General features: G+C 45.9%; 1 protein-coding gene across 4 annotated transcripts in view; it reads right to left on the bottom strand.

The window, feature by feature from the left end:
- Positions 1 to 9732, bottom strand: part of cd99l2 (CD99 molecule-like 2) — a 185708-nt gene extending 175976 nt beyond the window's left edge. For 2 of the 4 annotated variants that reach the window (XM_038774346.1, XM_038774344.1), the window contains exon 1: positions 9378 to 9732. In XM_038774346.1, the coding sequence (XP_038630274.1) occupies positions 9378 to 9705 (328 nt within the window). In that variant the 5' untranslated portion in view covers positions 9706 to 9732. The remainder of the gene's footprint in view (positions 1 to 9377) is intronic. The other 2 variants (XM_038774343.1, XM_038774345.1) reach the window with 2 other exon arrangements.
- Positions 9733 to 18724: the final 8992 nt, after the last annotated feature.

The following is an 18724-nucleotide window of genomic DNA, read 5'->3' as shown; positions in this document are numbered from 1 at the left end:
AGGGCATTAGCTAAGAGAAGAGGTTGAATAAACTCGGTTTGTTCTCACTGGAACGATGGAGGTTGAGGGGCAACCTGCTAGAGGTCTGCAAAATTATGAGGGGCATAGACAGAGTGAATAGTCAGAGACTTTTTCCCAGTGTAGAGGGGTCAATTACTAGGAGGCAAAGGTTTAAGGTGCGAGGGGCAAGGTTTGGAGGAGATGTACGAGACAGGATTTTTTAACACACAGGGTAGTGGGTACCTGGAACTCGCTGCTGGAGGAGGTGGTGGAATCAGGGACGATAGTGCCGTTTAAGTAGCATCTTGACAAATACATGAATAGGATGGGAATAGAAGGATTCCGGACATCAAGTGTGGCCTAACTAAGGTTCTATACAGTTACAACATGACTTGCCAATTTTTATACTCAATGCCCCGGCCAATGAAGGCAAGCATGCCGTATGCCTTCTTGACTACCTTCTCCACCTGTGATGCCCCATCACGAACCCCGGAAGTGTAGAAGATTTTAGTTTAGACAGGCAGCATTGTCGGCACAGGCTTGGAGGGCCGAATGGCCTGTTCCTGTGCTTTGTTGTTGGTATGATGGGCCAAATGGCCTCCTCTGTAGCTTTCATTCTGTGGTTCTATGCATTGGCCAAGCTAGTCTGATCTGCTTGATTGTTAAATTACCTATAAAATCACAGCAAGGTTACTTTCCACAAATTCACCAGCGGATCCTGCCTGCAACTCGTTCATATGAAACGCATTTGAATACAACAGACCGCTGGACAAGCTCCCTTTGCAGCAGAGCCTTCAAACCACTTTAGCTGAACAAAGCAATGCATGGTGTACATTCAAAAACAAATTTCACTGGACAAGTAAATGAGAGCACTAGAAACTGCCATCCCTGGATATCCTATTCATTCAAAGCCCTGCCTATTGCATCACCCCAAATGACGCACCAGTTGAATATAGCTGACAATGCCCAAGAACAGATTTTGAAGCAGATTTGATGACAGTTATAAAAAAGAGAAAATTGCAGAAAGGTGAAAAAATAAATGAACACAGGAAGAGCAAGGAATGAGATTGAAGTAGGTAACTTCAATAGTGGTGCCACTCCTGGTCAAGGATTGATGAACTAAAATTCCATCCAATTTGAAAGGCTGTATTAGAGCATACATTTCAACTCTCTGGCAAACACAGAAAAATAGCAGATGCACATGTGAATCTTTTGGGATTTATGTCGATCAGAACTAATTTGTGTTGACTCTGGCGATTCTGGAAAATAAACTGCTTTAATATTATTTTCCATAATCCACAGAGTCAACATAAATTAGTTCCAATCAATTTAAATTCCACAAGATCCACACGTGTTTCTGCCTCCAATGGACTTCAATTGCTAACCCAGCCTTATAAACGATGCAGAAACTTTCGCCCATCAATCCTCAATTGATACTCCGTTGGGTTATCTACATCAATCTCATTCCCTGCTCTTCCCATTTCCTTGGAAGTTTTTTCTTCATGTTTGTTGAATTTTCTCAATAATGGGCCAGTCGGCCCATCAAGCCTATACTGGCTTGCTGTAGAGAAATCTAGTCAGATTCATTTCCCACTGTATCATGTAGCTCTGAAAGTTTATTTCCCTCAAGTGCTCATCCAATTACCTTTATTTTTGGTTTTATAAATTTTGAGTAGACAATTTTTTTTTCCAATTAAGAGGCAATTGAGCGTGGCCAATCCACCTACCCTGCACGTCTTTGGGTTGTGGGGGTGAGACCCACGTAGACATGCAGGGAATGTGCAAACTCCACACAGACAATGACCTGGAGCCGGGATCGAACCCGGGTCCTTGGCGCCGTGAAGCAGTAGTGCTAATCACTACGCCACGATGCCGCCCCATCCAATCACTTTTTAAAGTGATTCATCACCTTGGTATCCAGTATCCTTGTTGGCAGCGAGTTCCGCATCATTACCATGGGCCATGTTAAAAGAAAGTTTTCTAAACATCCCCCTTCATACCTTATCTAAACCTGTCATAATCTTTAAACGCCTCTATCAAATTTCCTTTGCTCCACAGAGAACACCTCAGCTTCTCCAACTTAAAAGGAAATTATCAGAAATAGGAATGTTGCGGTAACAATATTGGGGCTGTACTACAGACCTCCCAACAGCGAGTGTGATATAGAGGTACAAATATGTAAATAGATTATGGAAAGATGTAGGAGCAACAGGGTGGTGATGATAGGGGATTTTAATTTTTCCAACATTGACTGGGATACACTTAATGTCAGAGGTCTAGATGGAGCAGAATTTGTTAGGAGCATCCAGGAGGGTTTTCTAGAGCAGTATGTAAATAGTCCAACTCAGGAAGGGGCCATACTAGACCTAGTGTTGGGGAATGATCCCAGCCAGGTGGTTGAAGTTTCAGTCGGGGATTACTTTGGGAATAGTGATCACAATTCTGTAAGTTTTAGAATACTCATGGACAAAGACGAGAGTGGTCCTAAAGGAAGAGTGCTAAATTGGGGGAAGGCCAACTACACCAAAATTCGGCAGGAGCTGGGGAATGTGGATTGGGAGCAGCTGTTTGAAGCTAAATCCACATTTGATATGTGGGAGGCTTTTAAAGAGAGGTTGATTAGAGTGCAGGACAGACATGTCCCTGTGAAAATGAGGGATAGAAATGGCAAGATTAGGGAACCATGGATGACAGGTGAAATTGTGAGACTAGCTAAGAAGAAAAAGAAAGCATACATAAGGTCTAGGTAACTGAAGACAGACGAAGCTTTGAAAGAATATCGGCAATGTAGGACCAATCTGAAACGAGGGATCAAGAGGGCTAAAAGAGCTGGTCATCGACTTCAGGGAGCAAAGTACTGTACACACCACTGTCAGCATCAACGGGGCCGAGGTGGAGATGGTTAGCAGTTTCAAATTCCATGGGGTGCATATCACCAAAAATCTGTCCTGGTCCACTCACGTCGACGCTATCACCAAGAAAGCACAACAGCGCCTATACTTCCTCAGGAAACTAAGGAAATTCGGCATGTCCACATTAACCCTTACCAACTTTTACAGATGCACTATAGAAAGCATCCTAGCGGGCTGCATCACAGCCTGGTATGGCAACTGCTCGGCCCAGGACCACAAGGAACTTCAGAGAGTCGTGAATATCGCCCAGTCCATCACACGAACCTGCCTCCCATCCATGGACTCCATCTACACCTCCCGCTGCCTGGGGAAAGCGGACAGCATAATCAAGGATCCCTCCCACCCGGCTTACTCACTTTTCCAACTTCTTCCATCAGGCAGGAGATACAGAAGTCTGAGAACACGCTCGAACAGACTCAAAAACAGCTTCTTCCCCACTGTCGCCAGACTCCTAAATGACCCTCTTATTGACTGACCTTATTAACACTACACCCTGTATGCTTCAACCGATGCCATTGCTTATGTAGTTACATTGTATATCTTGTGTTGCCCTATTATGTATTCTCATGTATTTTCTTGAATTTTGTTTAATTCCCTTTCCTTCCATGTACTGAATGATCTGTTGAGCTGCTTGCAGAAAAATACTTTTCACTGTACCTCTGTACATGTGACAATAAACAAATCCAATCTAAAAGGGGTCATGAAATATCTTTAGCAAACAGGGTTAAGGAAAATCCCAACGCCTTTTATTCATATACAAGGAGCAAGAGGGTCACTAGAGAAAGGGTTGGCCCACTCAAGGACAAAGGACGAAAGTTATGCGCGGAGTCAGAGAAAATGGGTGAGATTCTTAACGAGTACTTTGCATCGGTATTCACCGAGGAGAGGGACATGACAGATGTTGAGGTTAGGGATATATGTTTGATTACTCTAGCTCAAGTCGGCATAAGGAGGGAGGATGTGTTGGGTATTCTAAAAGGTATTAAGGTGGACAAGTTCCCAGGTCTGGATGGGATCTATTCCAGGTTACTGAGGGGAGAGAGGAAATAGCTGGGGCCTTAACAGATATCTTTGCAGCATCCTTGAACACGGGTGAGGTACCGAAGGACTGGAGAATTGCTAATGTTGTCCCTTTGTTTAAGAAGGGTAGCAGGGATAATCCAGGTAATTATAGACCGGTGAGCCTGACGTCAATGGTAGGGAAGCTGCTGGAGAAGATACTGAGGGATAGAATCCATTCGCATTTGGAAGAAAATGGGCTTATCAGTGATAGGCAACATGGTTTTGTGCAGGGGAGGTCATGTCTTACCAACTTAATAGAATTCTTTGAGGAAGTGACAAAGTTGATTGATGAGAGAAGGGCTGTAGATGTCATATACATGGACTTCAGTAAGGCATTTGATAAGGTTCCCCATGGTAGGCTGATGGAGAAAGTGAAGTCTCATGGGGTCCAGGGTGTACTAGCTAGTTGGATAAATAACTGGCTGGGCAACAGGAGACAGAGAGTCGTAGTGGAAGAGAGTTTCTCAAAATGGAGAACTGTGACCAGTGGTGTTCCACAGGGATCCGTGCTGGGACCACTGTTGTTTGTGATATACATAAATGATCAGGGGGGAAGGTATAGGTGGTCTGATTAGCAAGTTTGCAGATGACACTAAGATTGGTGGAGTAGCAGATAGTGAAGGGGATTGTCAGAGAATGCAGCCGAATATAGATCGATTGGAGAGTTGGGCGGAGAAATGGCAGATGGAGTTTAATCCGGCCAAATGCGAGGTGATGCATTTTGAAAGATCCAATTCAAGAGCGAACTATACGGTAAATGAAAAAGCCCTGGGGAAAATTGATGTACAGAGAGATCTGGATGTTCAGGTCCATTGTACCCTGAAGGTGGCTGTGCAGGTCAATAGAGTGGTCAAGAAGGCATACGGCATGCTTTCCTTCATCGGAAGTGGGATTGAGTACAAGAGTTGGCAGGTCATGTTACAGTTGTTTAAGACTTTGGTTCGGCCATATTTGGAATGCTGCGTATAGTTCTGGTCGCCACATTACCAAAAGGATGTGGATGCTTTGGAGAAGGTGCAGAGGAGGTTCACCAGGGTGTTGCCTGGTATGGAGGGCACTAGCTATGAAGAGAGGTTGAGTAGATTAGGATTATTTCATTAGAAAGACAGAGGTTGAGGGGGGACCTCATTGGGGTCTACAAAATCATGAGAGGTATAGAATGGGTGGAGAGCAAGAAGCTTTTTCCCAGAGTGGGGGACTCAATTAGTAGGGGACACGTGTTCATGGTGAGAGGGGAAAAGTTTAAGGGAGATATGCATAGAAAGTTCTTTACGCAGAGGGTGGTGGGTACCTGGAACGCATTGCCAGCGGAGGTAGTAGAGGCGGGCACGATAGCGTCATTTAAGATGTATCTAGACAGATACATGAATGGGCAGGGAGCAGAGGGATACAGATCCTGAGAAAATGGGCGACAGTTTTAGATAGAGGATCTGGATCGGCGCAGGCTGGGAGGGCCGAAGGGCCTGTTCCTGTGCTGTAATTTTTCTTTGTTCTTTGTTTTAATCCATATATAAATGTGTATCAGGTATTATATTGTCCATGATGTTCCTGGAGCTTTTGTGCATGTAGAAAACACGTTAAAAGGAAGTGACCAAAATAAGAATATTGAAGTTGCACCACACTACATGTGTAAATGTGATTCCATTAGAGACATGTCGGGCAGCACGGTAGCATGGTGGTTAGCATAAATGCTTCACAGCTCCAGGGTCCCAGGTTCGATTCCCGGCTGGGTCACTGTCTGTGCGGAGTCTGCACGTCCTCCCCGTGTGTGCGTGGGTTTTCTCCGGGTGCTCCGGTTTCCTCCCACAGTCCAAAGATGTGCGGGTTAGGTGGATTGGCCATGCTAAATTGCCCATAGTGTCCTAAAAAGTAAGGTTAAGGGGGGGGGGGGGGTTGTTGGGTTACGGGTATAGGGTGGATACGTGGGTTTGAGTAGGGTGATCATTGCTCGGCACAACATCGAGGGCCGAAGGGCCTGTACTGTTCTATGTTCTATGTAATTTCAACATTTTTGTGATTTTATGAGTTGGCTGTGATTTTACAATTTGGCTCACTGTTCCCACATTTAGCCCTCGAATTCAAAGTGTGCTTTGTACCTGTATTTAAAGTACGAAAACATTTTATATATTTTTGATAAGTACTTTATGAATAAAGTATTTTGACCAGCAGTTACAAAGAACATAGAAGATACCACTTGCGTCCATCTCAGTGAAGACACACTTGTTCAAAAGCTCCATTGGATGGCATAACTAAATAATGATTGTTTTAAGTCCAGGTGAATGTACAAATTCCATATAGTGAGGACCACTGAATTCCGAGAACAATGTTTAATATTAGGTTGTATTCCGTAGGTGATAGTGATTTGATCGTGAAGGGCGGCACAGTAATACAGTGGTTAGCATTGTTGCTTCACAGTGCCAGGGACCCGGGTTTGATTCCCGGCTTGGGTCACTGCTTGTGTGGAGTCTCTGCACGTTCTCCCTGTGTCTGCTTGGGTTTCCTCTAAATGCTCCAGTTTCCTCCCACAAGTCCCGAAAGATGTGCTTGCTAGGTAATTTGGACATTCTGAATTCTCCCTTTGCGTACCCGAGCAGGTGCCGGAATGTGGCGATGAGGGGTTTTTCACAGTAACTTCATTGCAGTTTTAATGTCAGTCTACTTGTGACAATAAAGATTATTATTATTATAAAATTGAATTGGGTTTCAGCAGAACCCTCAGATCATGTCACTTGTTTTGAACTTTACATGAGCACTTGGGGAGATTCATCTGTTTTTGACGAGTGAGAATCAGGCTTGTTTCACATACAATTGACAGCTGGCAAAAACTCCTCCAACTTTGCCCAGCGATTGCCTTAAAAAAATATTTTTTTGTAGATTATACCCTCAAGTATGAAGAGGAATTTGACTCTAAGAGCTAAACATCCCTTGGCTTTACCCTCTTCTTTCACATTTAAAAAATCATTTTTAAAGGGATACATGTGTGCTTACTGCCATTGTCTGCATAACCTGGATAATTCTGCTCGAGATTAAGGGTCAGATAACGCACCAGTGCTCTGCTGATTAAAAGGGATGTGGAAGCATCTGCAAAAAGCATCTGCAAAGCCAAAAACATGTCGTGCATAACTTGTGGGATCGCCATCTTCATGGCTTTATTGAGAGGAGGCCCTCAAAAGCACAGTCTGCTTCTCCGAAATGTAAATTATTCATTAGTGTAAAAAGGGTTCTTACCAAGAATTTGAAATTAATCTGACAAGCTTTACTCATACCTCAAACATATAGCCCGGGGATTCATTTAAGGGAATTTGGGCCAGTGAAAGAGAATATCAGACTTGATGCTTTATGAATTTAGGTCCTCCTGCCACATGTAATAATCTTCATAATACCACAGTTCAGTTACGTATCCATTGTTTGCCAATTGCGCTTTTAATTCAGCATGAACAAATTTCAAACATCTTATTCTTTTATGTCGTAAACACTTGGGAGACAGCATTGTGTAAAATACAAAATTACTTTTAACAGTATGAGCATATCCTCCGTCTGATTTAGTGAAATCGCCATGATCAGCAATTCCTCCATTTAAGCCAGCCATTATTTTACTTATTTATAATATTTTTAGAACACGTGTAATCCTTACTCTACATCTGAGGTACTTCCATTATACTAATTGTGCAGTTGTCTCTGCCTATTGAGTAAACATATTACATGATATGTTCCTTATTCTCATCATCAAAACAGTCTTTTTTGGCAAGTAGAAATACAACGAGTGATGCTTAAATGTTTGAGAAATTAGACACCTCATTAGTAATAATACAACACATGCCCAGATCAAAAAGTTCAAATATTCATTCAAAGATCTGCACATCTGTCCTCATTGAATCACTAATGCAGAAGGAGGCCATTCGGCCCATCATTCTGCACCAGCCCTTGGAAAGAGCACCCTACTTAAGCCCACACCTCCACCCTCTCCCCGTAACCCGACCTAACCTTTGAGCACTAAGTGGCAATTTAGCATGGCCAAACCACTTAACCTGCACATCTTTGGACTGTGGGAGGAAACCGAAGCACCCGGAGGAAACACACACAGACAGGGAGAAAGTGCAAACTCCACACAATCAGTAGCCGGAATTGAACCCGGGTCCCGAGAGCTGTGCGGCAGCGGTGCTAACCACTGTGCCACCGTGCTGCATGCCCAGCTCTCGTGTTGGCAAATATTCTGCTATATTAAAAAGACTTGCTTTGCTCTGCATCTTTCATTACCCCATGATGTCCCATAGGGTTTCACAGCCAGTGAAGTACTTTTTCCAGTACTGTTGTACTGTGGGAAACAGGACAGCCACTTTCCGTGCGGCAAGCTCCCACAAAGAGAAATGTGATTTAAAAAAAAAAAAATTTGAGTACCCAATTCATTTTTTCTCCAATTAAGGGGCAATTTAGTGTGGCCAATCCACCTACCCTGCACATCTTTGGGTTGTGGGGGTGAAACCCACGCAAACAGGGGAGAATGTGCAAACTCCACACGGACAGTGACCCAGAGCCGGGATGGAACCCGGGACCTCGGCGCCGTGAGGCCGCAGGAGAAATGTGATAATAACCAGATGCTATGTTGATGGTGGCTGAGGTAAATGTTGGCCGGGAGATCAGGGATACCTCCCTTGCCCTTGGAAAGGCTGGAGGCCAGGTGGGGGTCTCAGTTAGAACATTTCAGCCGGGAAACAGTGCCTGTGACAGTGCAGCACTCCCTCAGCGCTGAAGCACCGTGAATATTCCACCTCCCTCAATCTCCGCATGGGCTGATGGAAGGAACGAAGAGGACATTTAATGTTCTCCCTCTGACGATCGGCCAAGGCCTGACCCCGCGCCTTACGGTCAAGGCACAAAGACCTGTGGGCCGCCGGTTGCTTTGGTTCGGTTTGACTGTCGGCGAGGTGACCAGTGGCTGGTGAAAATTCACCTCATTTTCCACAAACTTCCAGTTCCCCCTCCCTCCTCAAAAAAAAAACCCAGTGAAAAGGACGCAGTCGCCGCCCTTTGATGACTAAAGCTGACACCCCCCCCCCCCCCCCCCCCTCTCCCAAAATAAACCTACAATGTTATTTTATTTGTTAACCCGGGGAATTCTCTGAATGCGCATTGCGGCGGTACAAAGCAATTCCTAACCACACGCCAACATTTATAAATGAACTCTCCTGGATTTCACTCAGCCAAAGCTTTTTTAAAAAATTTTTAAATTCTGGACGTAAATGACCCATTTCCCAACTCACTGAAAGGTTTAAAAACATTTTCCCCCCTGATCACTGCGTCAATTAGCGAGTAGCCCGTTATAATGTAAACCTGGGAGTGGGACCCACCCAACCTCAGCCACCCAGACAGACAGACAGAGAGAAATGAGGAAAATTATCTTACCTCCCCCTGTCAACAGGGTAAAAGTGGCGCACAGCAAGACCACTCTCAGGGCGTTCGCCATGGTCAGGGCGCTGGGGCTTGTTTTTGTTTTAATGTTTGCGTTTCGTGAGAGAGTGGGGTGCTGAGATTGGGCGTGGGGGGAGGGAGGGTGAGGAGCAAAATGTTTTGAGGCTGGAAGATCAAGTGGCTGGAGGGGTTTTTTTTTCATAAAAAGGGGGCGGTTTGCTGAGCTGGCAGTTGTCAGGTTGAAGAAGAGACCGAACGCAAACACACACACACACCAGCCTCCTCCACCGTCCCCTTTTTGTCTACTCACTCCCCCGGCCATCTGACACTCAGTGACGCCCAGCGTCTGTACGCTGCAGAGAGGGAGGGGGTGGGGAGACAGACTGGACAGGCACACACACACAGACCAGATAGAGATACACACTGGACACACACACAGACTAGATAGACACACAGACCAGATAGAGATACACAGACTGGACAGACACACACAGACTGGACAGACACACAGACCAGATAGAGATACACACTGGACACACACACAGACTAGATAGACACACAGACTAGACAGACACACAGACCAGATAGAGATACACAGACTGGACAGACACACACAGACTGGACAGACACACAGACCAGATAGAGATACACACTGGACACACACACAGACTAGATAGACACACAGACCAGATAGAGATACACAGACCAGATAGATACACAGACTAGACAGACACACAGACCAGATAGAGATACACACTGGACACACACACAGACTAGATAGACACACAGACTAGACAGACACACAGACCAGATAGAGATACACAGACTGGACAGGCACACACACAGACCAGATAGAGATACACAGACTGGACAGGCACACACACAGACCAGATAGAGATACACAGACTGGACAGACACACACAGACTGGACAGACACACACAGACCAGATAGAGATACACAGACCAGATAGATACACAGACTAGACAGACACACAGACCAGATAGAGATACACAGACTGGACAGGCACACACACACACACTCACAGACCGGATAAAGATACGCAGACCAGATAGAGACACACAGACTGGACAGACACACACACACTCACAGACCAGATAGACACACAGATCAGATAGAGACACACACAGACTAGACAGACACACACACAGACTAGATAGACAGACACACACACACAGACTAGATAGATACATCGACCAGATAGAGATACACAGACTAGACAGACACATCCGACTAGATAGAAATACACAGACCAGATAGAGACAGCCAGACACACGGACTAGATAGAGACACACAGACCAGATAAAGACACAGACTAGACACACACACACAGACTAGATAGAGAGACACAGACCAGATAGAGACAGGCAGACACACGGACTAGATAGAGAAACTCACACACAGACTAGATGGAGATACACAGGCTAGACAGACACAAAGACTAGATAGACACACTGACGAGACGGAGACAGACACACAGACTAGACAAACGCACAGACAAGATAGAGACACACCGACTAGATAGAGACAGACACACAGACTAGAAAGACACAGACACATACAGACGGGTCAGACACACAGGCTAGATAGACAGACATACACAGACTAGACAGACATGCAGACTGGATAGAGACAGACACGCACAGACTAATAATAATCTTTATTGTCATCAGTAGGCTTACATTAACACTGCAATGAAGTTGCTGTGAAAATCCCCTAGTCGCCACATTCCGGCGCCTGTTCGGGTACACAGAGGGAGAATTCAGAATGTCCAAATTACCTAACAGCACGTCTTTCGGGACTTGTGGGAGAAAACCGGAGCACCCGGAGGAAACCCACGTGCAGACTCCACACAGTGACCCAAGCCGGGAATCAAACCTGGGACCCTGGCGCTGTGAAGCAACAATGCTAACCAGTGTGCTACCGTGTCACCCATAACAGACTGGCAGACTAGATAGGGTCAGACTCACACAGATGCACAGACGGACACGCAGACTGGACAATAGCAGACAGACATACAGACTAGGTGGATAGGCAGAGAGACACACAGACCAGGTAGATGCTGGTTTCAGACCAGCCAGATCTATTCCTGGGGAGGAGGGCGGACGCCCTTGCCTTTGCCTCCCTGATCGCCCGCCGTAGAATCCTGTTTGGCTGGCAGTCAGCAGCACCGCCCAGAGCTGCAGACTGGCTGTCCGACCTCTCGGAATCTCTCCAAATGGAGAAAATCAAATTCGCCATCCGAGGGTTAGACGACGGCTTCCACAGAACGTGGGAGCCATTCATGCAATTGTTCCGGGACCTGTTTGTGACCAACGAACAAGAGGAAGAATAGTCTGGTGGCCAAGAATCGGGAAAATGGACGGGAATCGGGGGAAGGTAGCCGGGGGAGGGGGGGGGAGGGCTACGGGTTCGTTATGGGGGTTTGATGGCAAGCTAAGGCCCAAAACCAAATTGTAAATAAATGCCTATAAACATGTGCCTTGGCCATATTGGGGAATGTAAAATATGTATGACGGTTAAAGGGGGCGGCCACAGTTGTTATTATGAAGATGCTTACCTGTAAATATATGCTAATTTTTGCGTGTTTGTTTTCTAATAATTTGTAATTTGTTGGATATAAAATATGAAAACTCAATAAAAAACATTTTTAAAAAAAAGATCAGGTCTGATCTTTTTGTGGACTCAGCTCTACTTACCCCCTGCCTGTTCCATCATAACCCTGAATTCCTTTTCAAAAATCTATCTATCCTTGCCTTAAAAACATCCAACCAGGTAGCCTCAACTGCTTCACCTGGCAGGAAATTCAGCCATAATGATTCCCCTCATTCTTCTAAATTCCAATGAGTATAGTCCCAGTCTACTCAGTCTCCCCCTGTGAGCTAATCCTCTCTACTCTGGAATCAATTGGTTGTGTTTGATGTTTATTTATAAATGCCTCAATGAAAATATTTTTTTTTAAACTCCGGAATCAACCTAGTGAATCTCCGCTGCACCCCCTCCAGTGCCAGTACATCCTTTCTCAAGTAAGGAGACCAAAACTGTACACAGTACTCCAGGTGTGTCCTCACCAGCACCCTATACAGCTGCAACATAACTTCCCTTTTTTAAACTGCATCCCTCTAGCAATGAAGAACAATGTTCCATTTGCCTTCTGAATTACCTGCTGCACCTGCAAACCAATTTTTTGTGATTCATGGACAAGGACACCCAGGTCCTTCTGCACAGCTGCAATTTTTTTATCATTTCAATAATAGTCCATTTTGCTGTTATTCCTACCAAAATGGACAATGTCACATTTACCAACATTGCACTCCATCTGCCAGACCCTTGCCCACTCACTAAAACTATCTATATCCCTCTGACAACTTGCCGTACCCTCTGCACACTTTATTCTACCACTCACCTTAGTGTCATCTTCAAACTTTGACACATTATACTTGACAAACACACAGACAAGGTAGAGACAGGCAGACACGGAGACTGGACAGAAACAGACAGGCACACAAACTGGATAAACACAGACCAGATAGAGACAGACAGGCATACAGACTGGACAGAGACAGACAGACACACAGACTAGACAACACACAGACTAGACAGAGGCAGATAGACACAGACTAGACAGGCGCACAGTTTAAATGTAGACACACAGACAAGATAGGTACACAGACTAGATAGACAGACAGACACACAAACTGGACACACAGACACACAAATTGGACAGACAGGTAGACACACAAACTGGACACAGACAGGCGAGGTAGAGACAGACAGACACACAAACTGGACACAGACAGGCGAGGTAGAGACAGACAGGCACACAAACTGGACACAGTCAGCCTGGCTAACTCAGGCACCTTCACACTGACCATCGAACCCCACCCCCACACAACTTCTTCCAGCCCTGGAAATACAACAGCAATAATTTTTACCACCCTGTTGCATTTTTAAAGCTTCTTCTTTTTGTCTAGATCCAGTTCTCCAAACATGCGGCGCGGTGAATTACCCTTCCCGTCTCCCACCACCCTCCCCATCCACAGCTGCTGGCTTTTAAAATTATATTCTGCAACAACAATCACCAAAAAAAAAACTCCTGCCCTCACAGTGCCGCGGTAAATATTCCTGTCAACATCGGCCCCACACTCCGGGAATCAACCAGCGAAAATCAATAGTCGTGAGCTGTGGTAGGTGTTTGCTCGAACGTTAGAACCATCCAAACGCCACTTGCTGGAGTGCATCAGCTTCCCCCCACTGACTCCTGACTCTTTCCTCCTGGTCTGAGCTGGGTTCCCGCCACCGGGCGCCCAGCCCAGCCGCAAATCAGACCCCCCCCCCCCCCCCCCCTCTGTGCTGCAATGCCTGGTTGGTGCTACTGTCTGATTCCAAAGAGCAACTTATTCTGGGAGATTTCTTAGCCTCGGTCAGTAACTCTCATCTATGGTGCTTGTCCTGGGATGCAGCAGGAGTCCTCCCTGAACTGGTCTGTCGCCAAAATATTTCAGCCACTATTTAATTCCTGAGAGATGTGAGAATTCTGGGCCTCCCTGTAAAACACACATTCCCCCCCAGGATAAGGATATCACCATATTCCCAAAAGCTCAATATAAAGCTGTGGGAATTTTCTCTCTCTTCACCCTGGAGGTTTCATTGCAGATCCCAAACCCAGCACGGTAGCATTGTGGATAGCACAATTGCTTCACAGCTCCAGGGTCCCAGGTTCGATTCCGGCTTGGGTCACTGTCTGTGCGGAGTCGGCACATCCTTCCCGTGTGTGCGTGGGTTTCCTCCGGGTGCTCCGGTTTCCTCCCACAGTCCAAAGATGTGCAGGTTAGGTGGATTGGCCATGGTAAATTGCCCTTCGTGTCCAAAATTGCCCTTAGTGTTGGGTGGGGTTACTGGATTATGGGGATAGGGTGGAGGTGTTGACCTCGGGTAGGGTGCTCTTTCCAAGAGCCGGTGCAGACTCAATGGGTCGAGTGGCCTTCTGCACTGTAAATTCTATGAAACACTTAATTTCCAGTTGGTCCTATTGCAAGTAAAAGGACCCCTCAAGTAAAGAACACACAGGGGGGAGAGAGCCTCCTCCTTCCTTCAGTGAGGGTGGCATGGTAGCACAGTGGTTAACACAGTTGCCTCACAGCTCCAGGGTCCCACATCAGCAGACACACAGTCCGTGACAGAAAATAGGTTGAGCTCCAGTGTCAAGAGAACCTCGATGACTGGGGATCTCACCTCCTGCTGCAACTTTCATCCGCCTTCGCAGCTCTTGTTATCGCACGAGTACCTTCCGCCTGATCCACTGTTGAGGACTTGTTTTGGAATGTGCTTTATCTGGTTCTTCCCCTCCCACCTGACCATCATGGGTGACCCTGCCAGGAGTTTAGGACTCACGACACAACATTGCTCTCGAGATAACGGAATGCTCAAGCCTCTCCAACTCAGCAAGGTGACAATCCATGGAAGACATTTCCATGATGGTCAGTTATAAAGCTGCTTACTTTGTACAAATTAAGCACTCTATGTATTTCAGGCAGAAACAGGTATTAACTCAAAAGTGATCAGCCTCAGTTAGTCACCCTCTTGAATAAATGCTACAAATTGATGTGAAGTCTTGACTATTGTTAATTAATATTGTCTGATGAATATATCTCGTTATTATTTGGGAGCTGGTTCTGAATCCTCATCAGTTTGTTCTTTACTCCTGCTCTCCCAGAACATCCCTCCCTCTCTGGTGGATTCCTCCAGATGCACGTTGTATCAGAAGCAGTTCAGAGAAGATTCACTTGACTAATTCCTGGGGCAAAAAGGGTTAATCCAATGAGCAAAGGTTGAGTAAGTTGGGCCTATGCCTGTTGTATTCTGTATTATGGCTGTGGTAATGATGTACACAGAATATCTAGTTGTTTAACCAGAAAGATGATTTATTAATAAACAGGTGGAAAGATAACTAACAAACTATAATACAGACGATGGCTACTAAATTAATTCAGTGAATTCTCCTGGAGCTTCACTCTAAGTGAAGTGCGACTACACTCTTGTACGACTTACTACCTACGGGCGGATGTCGCAAGTCACATGGTGAATCTCTATCTCCACCTGCTGGTCGGCCATACCGATAACTGTATACATTGATGAACAACTATATACGTTGATGCGTACATGCATATCACCACATTACCTATTGGAGTTTTGAGGAATGAAAGATGGTCTTATTGAAACACAAATGGCCCAGTAGGCACTTGACAGGGGGGATGCTGAAAGGATGTTTCCCTTTGTGGCGGAATCTAGAACTGGGGTTGCAGTTTAAGAATTAGGACTCGGTCATTTAAGGCTGGGATGAGGGAAGTTTTGTTCTCTCAGAGGCTGATTTGACTGTGAAACTCTCTCCCCTGGAGAGCAGTGGATGGTGGATCATTGAACCTCTTTAAGGCTGAGATGTTTCAGATGTTTGATTGACAAGGGAGTTCAGGCTTACGGCAGACAGACAGGAAAGTGGAGTTGGAGCTACAATAAAATCAGCCATGATATTATTGACCGGTGGAGCAGGCTCCTGGGGCTGAATGGCCTCCTCCTGTTCCTAATCCTTCTGCTCTTGTGTGGCCTATTGTAGGCACTTATGGAAATCCTTAGCTGGGGCTATTAGGAACTCTTACACTCCCCGCCACTCTATGTTATTCTAAGGAAGCGGGATGAGGAGAATTTAAATACTTACTTGCAATGTTATCTAAAATTAATATTTACATGATGATTGCACCTCAGGTCCTACTTTAGCGAGCCCTGTTCCAGCCACATAATGCATTGCAAACTATACATTTTTTAAATCAGTCATGGGATGTGAGCGTTGTTGGTAAGGTGAACAGTTGTTGCCCTTGAAAAGGTGGTAGTGAGCTGCCTCCTTGGTGGCCGCCAAATGGCTGCGGGGCAGCCGATGTTCCCTTCAGCAGCTCCCCATCTAAGTTTTAAGCCGGGGTGGCGGTGGCAGGGAATCCGACACCTTGTATAAGTGAGCTCGATAACCACCTTCCCACCTCCACCCCAGTCAGGCCCTCGGTGGGAATGCCCATGAAGAGCCTGCCTGGCCTGCTGCCAATGGAACCCCTGAATTGGGAAACGAATGGACACTTGAGGGTCTCATCCCATCACTCCAGGTTATTGACCCTGCCGCGGACGTGAGGCTTGACATGTGGGATGCACAGCAAGCAGAAAACTGACGCGTTTTCTAGTGGCTGTTGAAGGTGTGTGTGTGTGTGGGAGGGGGGGGGGTTATCTAATTCAAAGGCACTCGGTGCCTGATTGGGGGACCCAGCATTGGGAAAGGGAGACCTGCTGAGAGCTACACCCCCCCACCCCCCCCTCCACCCCGTCTTTGCTGCCAATTCAATTCACCCACACCCACGAACTCCATCCCCTCCTGCCATCACTCACCTGTGGCCTGGGCCCTGGCCGTCGAGCGAGTGTTGTTCTGGTAGTAGTTACCGCCTCTCCAGCGGCGCTGCCATTCAAAAAAAATGCAAGCCTCTGATTGGCCGGCAACTTTTGATTCATCGCAGTCCTAACTGTTCCGCCTCTTATTCTGAGACAGTGTTCCTTGGTTCTAGAACCCCCAACAGCCTCCCTGCATTTACCCTGTCAAGCCCTGTGAGGACTTTATACATTTCATTGAGATCACCTCTCATTCTTCTAAACTCTAGAGAAAACAGGCCCAGTCTCCTCAATCTTCCCTCAGTGGCCAATCCCTCCATCCCAAGGATTAGTCTGGTGAAACGTTGTTGCACTCCCTCTGTGGCAGATGGAATATGGTCCTCTAGGGCCAGTATATCCTCCCTCAGGTAGATATAATATTCCAAGGCCCTGTACAACAACAGCAAGACTTCCTCAGTCCTGTACTCAAATCCTCATGGAATAAAGGCGAACTAGTCACTTGTTGCACCTGCATGTGAAATTTCAGTGACTTATGAACAAGAACACCCGGGCCTCTTTGAACCTGAAAACATTTCTCATTCTCTCCCCATTTAAGAAATACTCATATCTGTTTTTCTTACCAAAGTACACGGCACCAAGGACCTGGGAAAGATCCTGCACATTTCTTTTTGGGTTGTGGGGTGAGACCCATGCAGACATGGGGAGAATATGCAAACTCCACACAGATAGTGACCGCGGGCTGGGATTGAACCTGGGTCCTCAGCGCTGTGAGGCAGCAGTGCTAACCACTGCGCCACTGTGCTGCCCCAGTCATAGTTTCCTTTGTTTTGACTAACAACTTTAGTTTTGGATTGAACTCAATCAGTTTCAAAAGCCATGTAAAATTCCAGCATATTATGGTCACTCGTCCCTGAAGGCTCCTTTACAAAGAAATTATTAATTAGCCCTTACTCCCTTTCTTGTCAATCCCAAAGCCAGTGGCTGAGACCCCCATTGCTGATGCAACATGCTGTCCTGTGACTCTATGAATGAGAGTGGGACTTTCAGTTGAGATGGGTAGTCCGCTGCTGTAACAGGTTGCAGTGCAAATTGAAATGAAATGAAAATCACTTATTGTCACAAGTCAGCTTCAAATGAAGTTACTGTGAAAAGCCCCTAGTTGCCACATTCCGGCACCTGTTCAGGGAGGCTGGAATTAAACCGTGCTGCTGGCCGGCCTTGGTCTGCTTTCAAAGCCAGCGATTTAGTCCTGTGCTAAACAGCCCTTGATGTACCACTGTGGCCAGACACAGAATTCAGTCAAATTATTTTTTTAAAATCTCAATTGGGTAACCAAGACAGATACAGGGAGACAGGATAACTTAACATTCAAATCATACAACGATAAATGGGTTCCTCTTTGAGCAAAATAAAGTTGTTAACTGTCCAAACAATTTAAATAATGCTTTGCGACTTCTGATTTGATTTGATTTGATTTATTGTCACGTGCACCGAAGTACAGTGAAAAATATTTTTCTGCGGACGAGGGAACGTACATAGTAGACAAAAGAATAATCAACAGAGAACATTGCCAAATGGTACATCGACAAACAGTAATTGGTTACAGTGCGGAACAAGGGGCCAAACAAAGCAAATACATGAGCAAGAGCAGCATAGGGCGTCGTGAATAGTGTTCTTACAGGGAACAGATCAGTCTGAGGGGGAGTCGTTGAGGAGTCTAGTAGCTGTGGGAAAGAAGCTGTTCCTATGTCTGGATGTGCGGGTCTTCAGACTTCTGTACCTTCTGCCTGATGGAAGGGTCTGGAAGAAGGCAATACCTGGGTGGAAGGGGCCTCTGATAATGCTGTCTGCCTTCCTGAGGCAGCAGGAGATGTATACAGAATCAATGTGGGGGTGG

The sequence above is a fragment of the Scyliorhinus canicula genome, chromosome 17 (genome assembly GCF_902713615.1).
Source record: "Scyliorhinus canicula chromosome 17, sScyCan1.1, whole genome shotgun sequence".
Classification (NCBI taxonomy): Eukaryota; Metazoa; Chordata; class Chondrichthyes; order Carcharhiniformes; family Scyliorhinidae; genus Scyliorhinus; species Scyliorhinus canicula.
The sequence above is the reverse complement of the archived record's forward strand: the minus strand, read 5'-3'. Positions and strand labels throughout refer to the sequence as shown.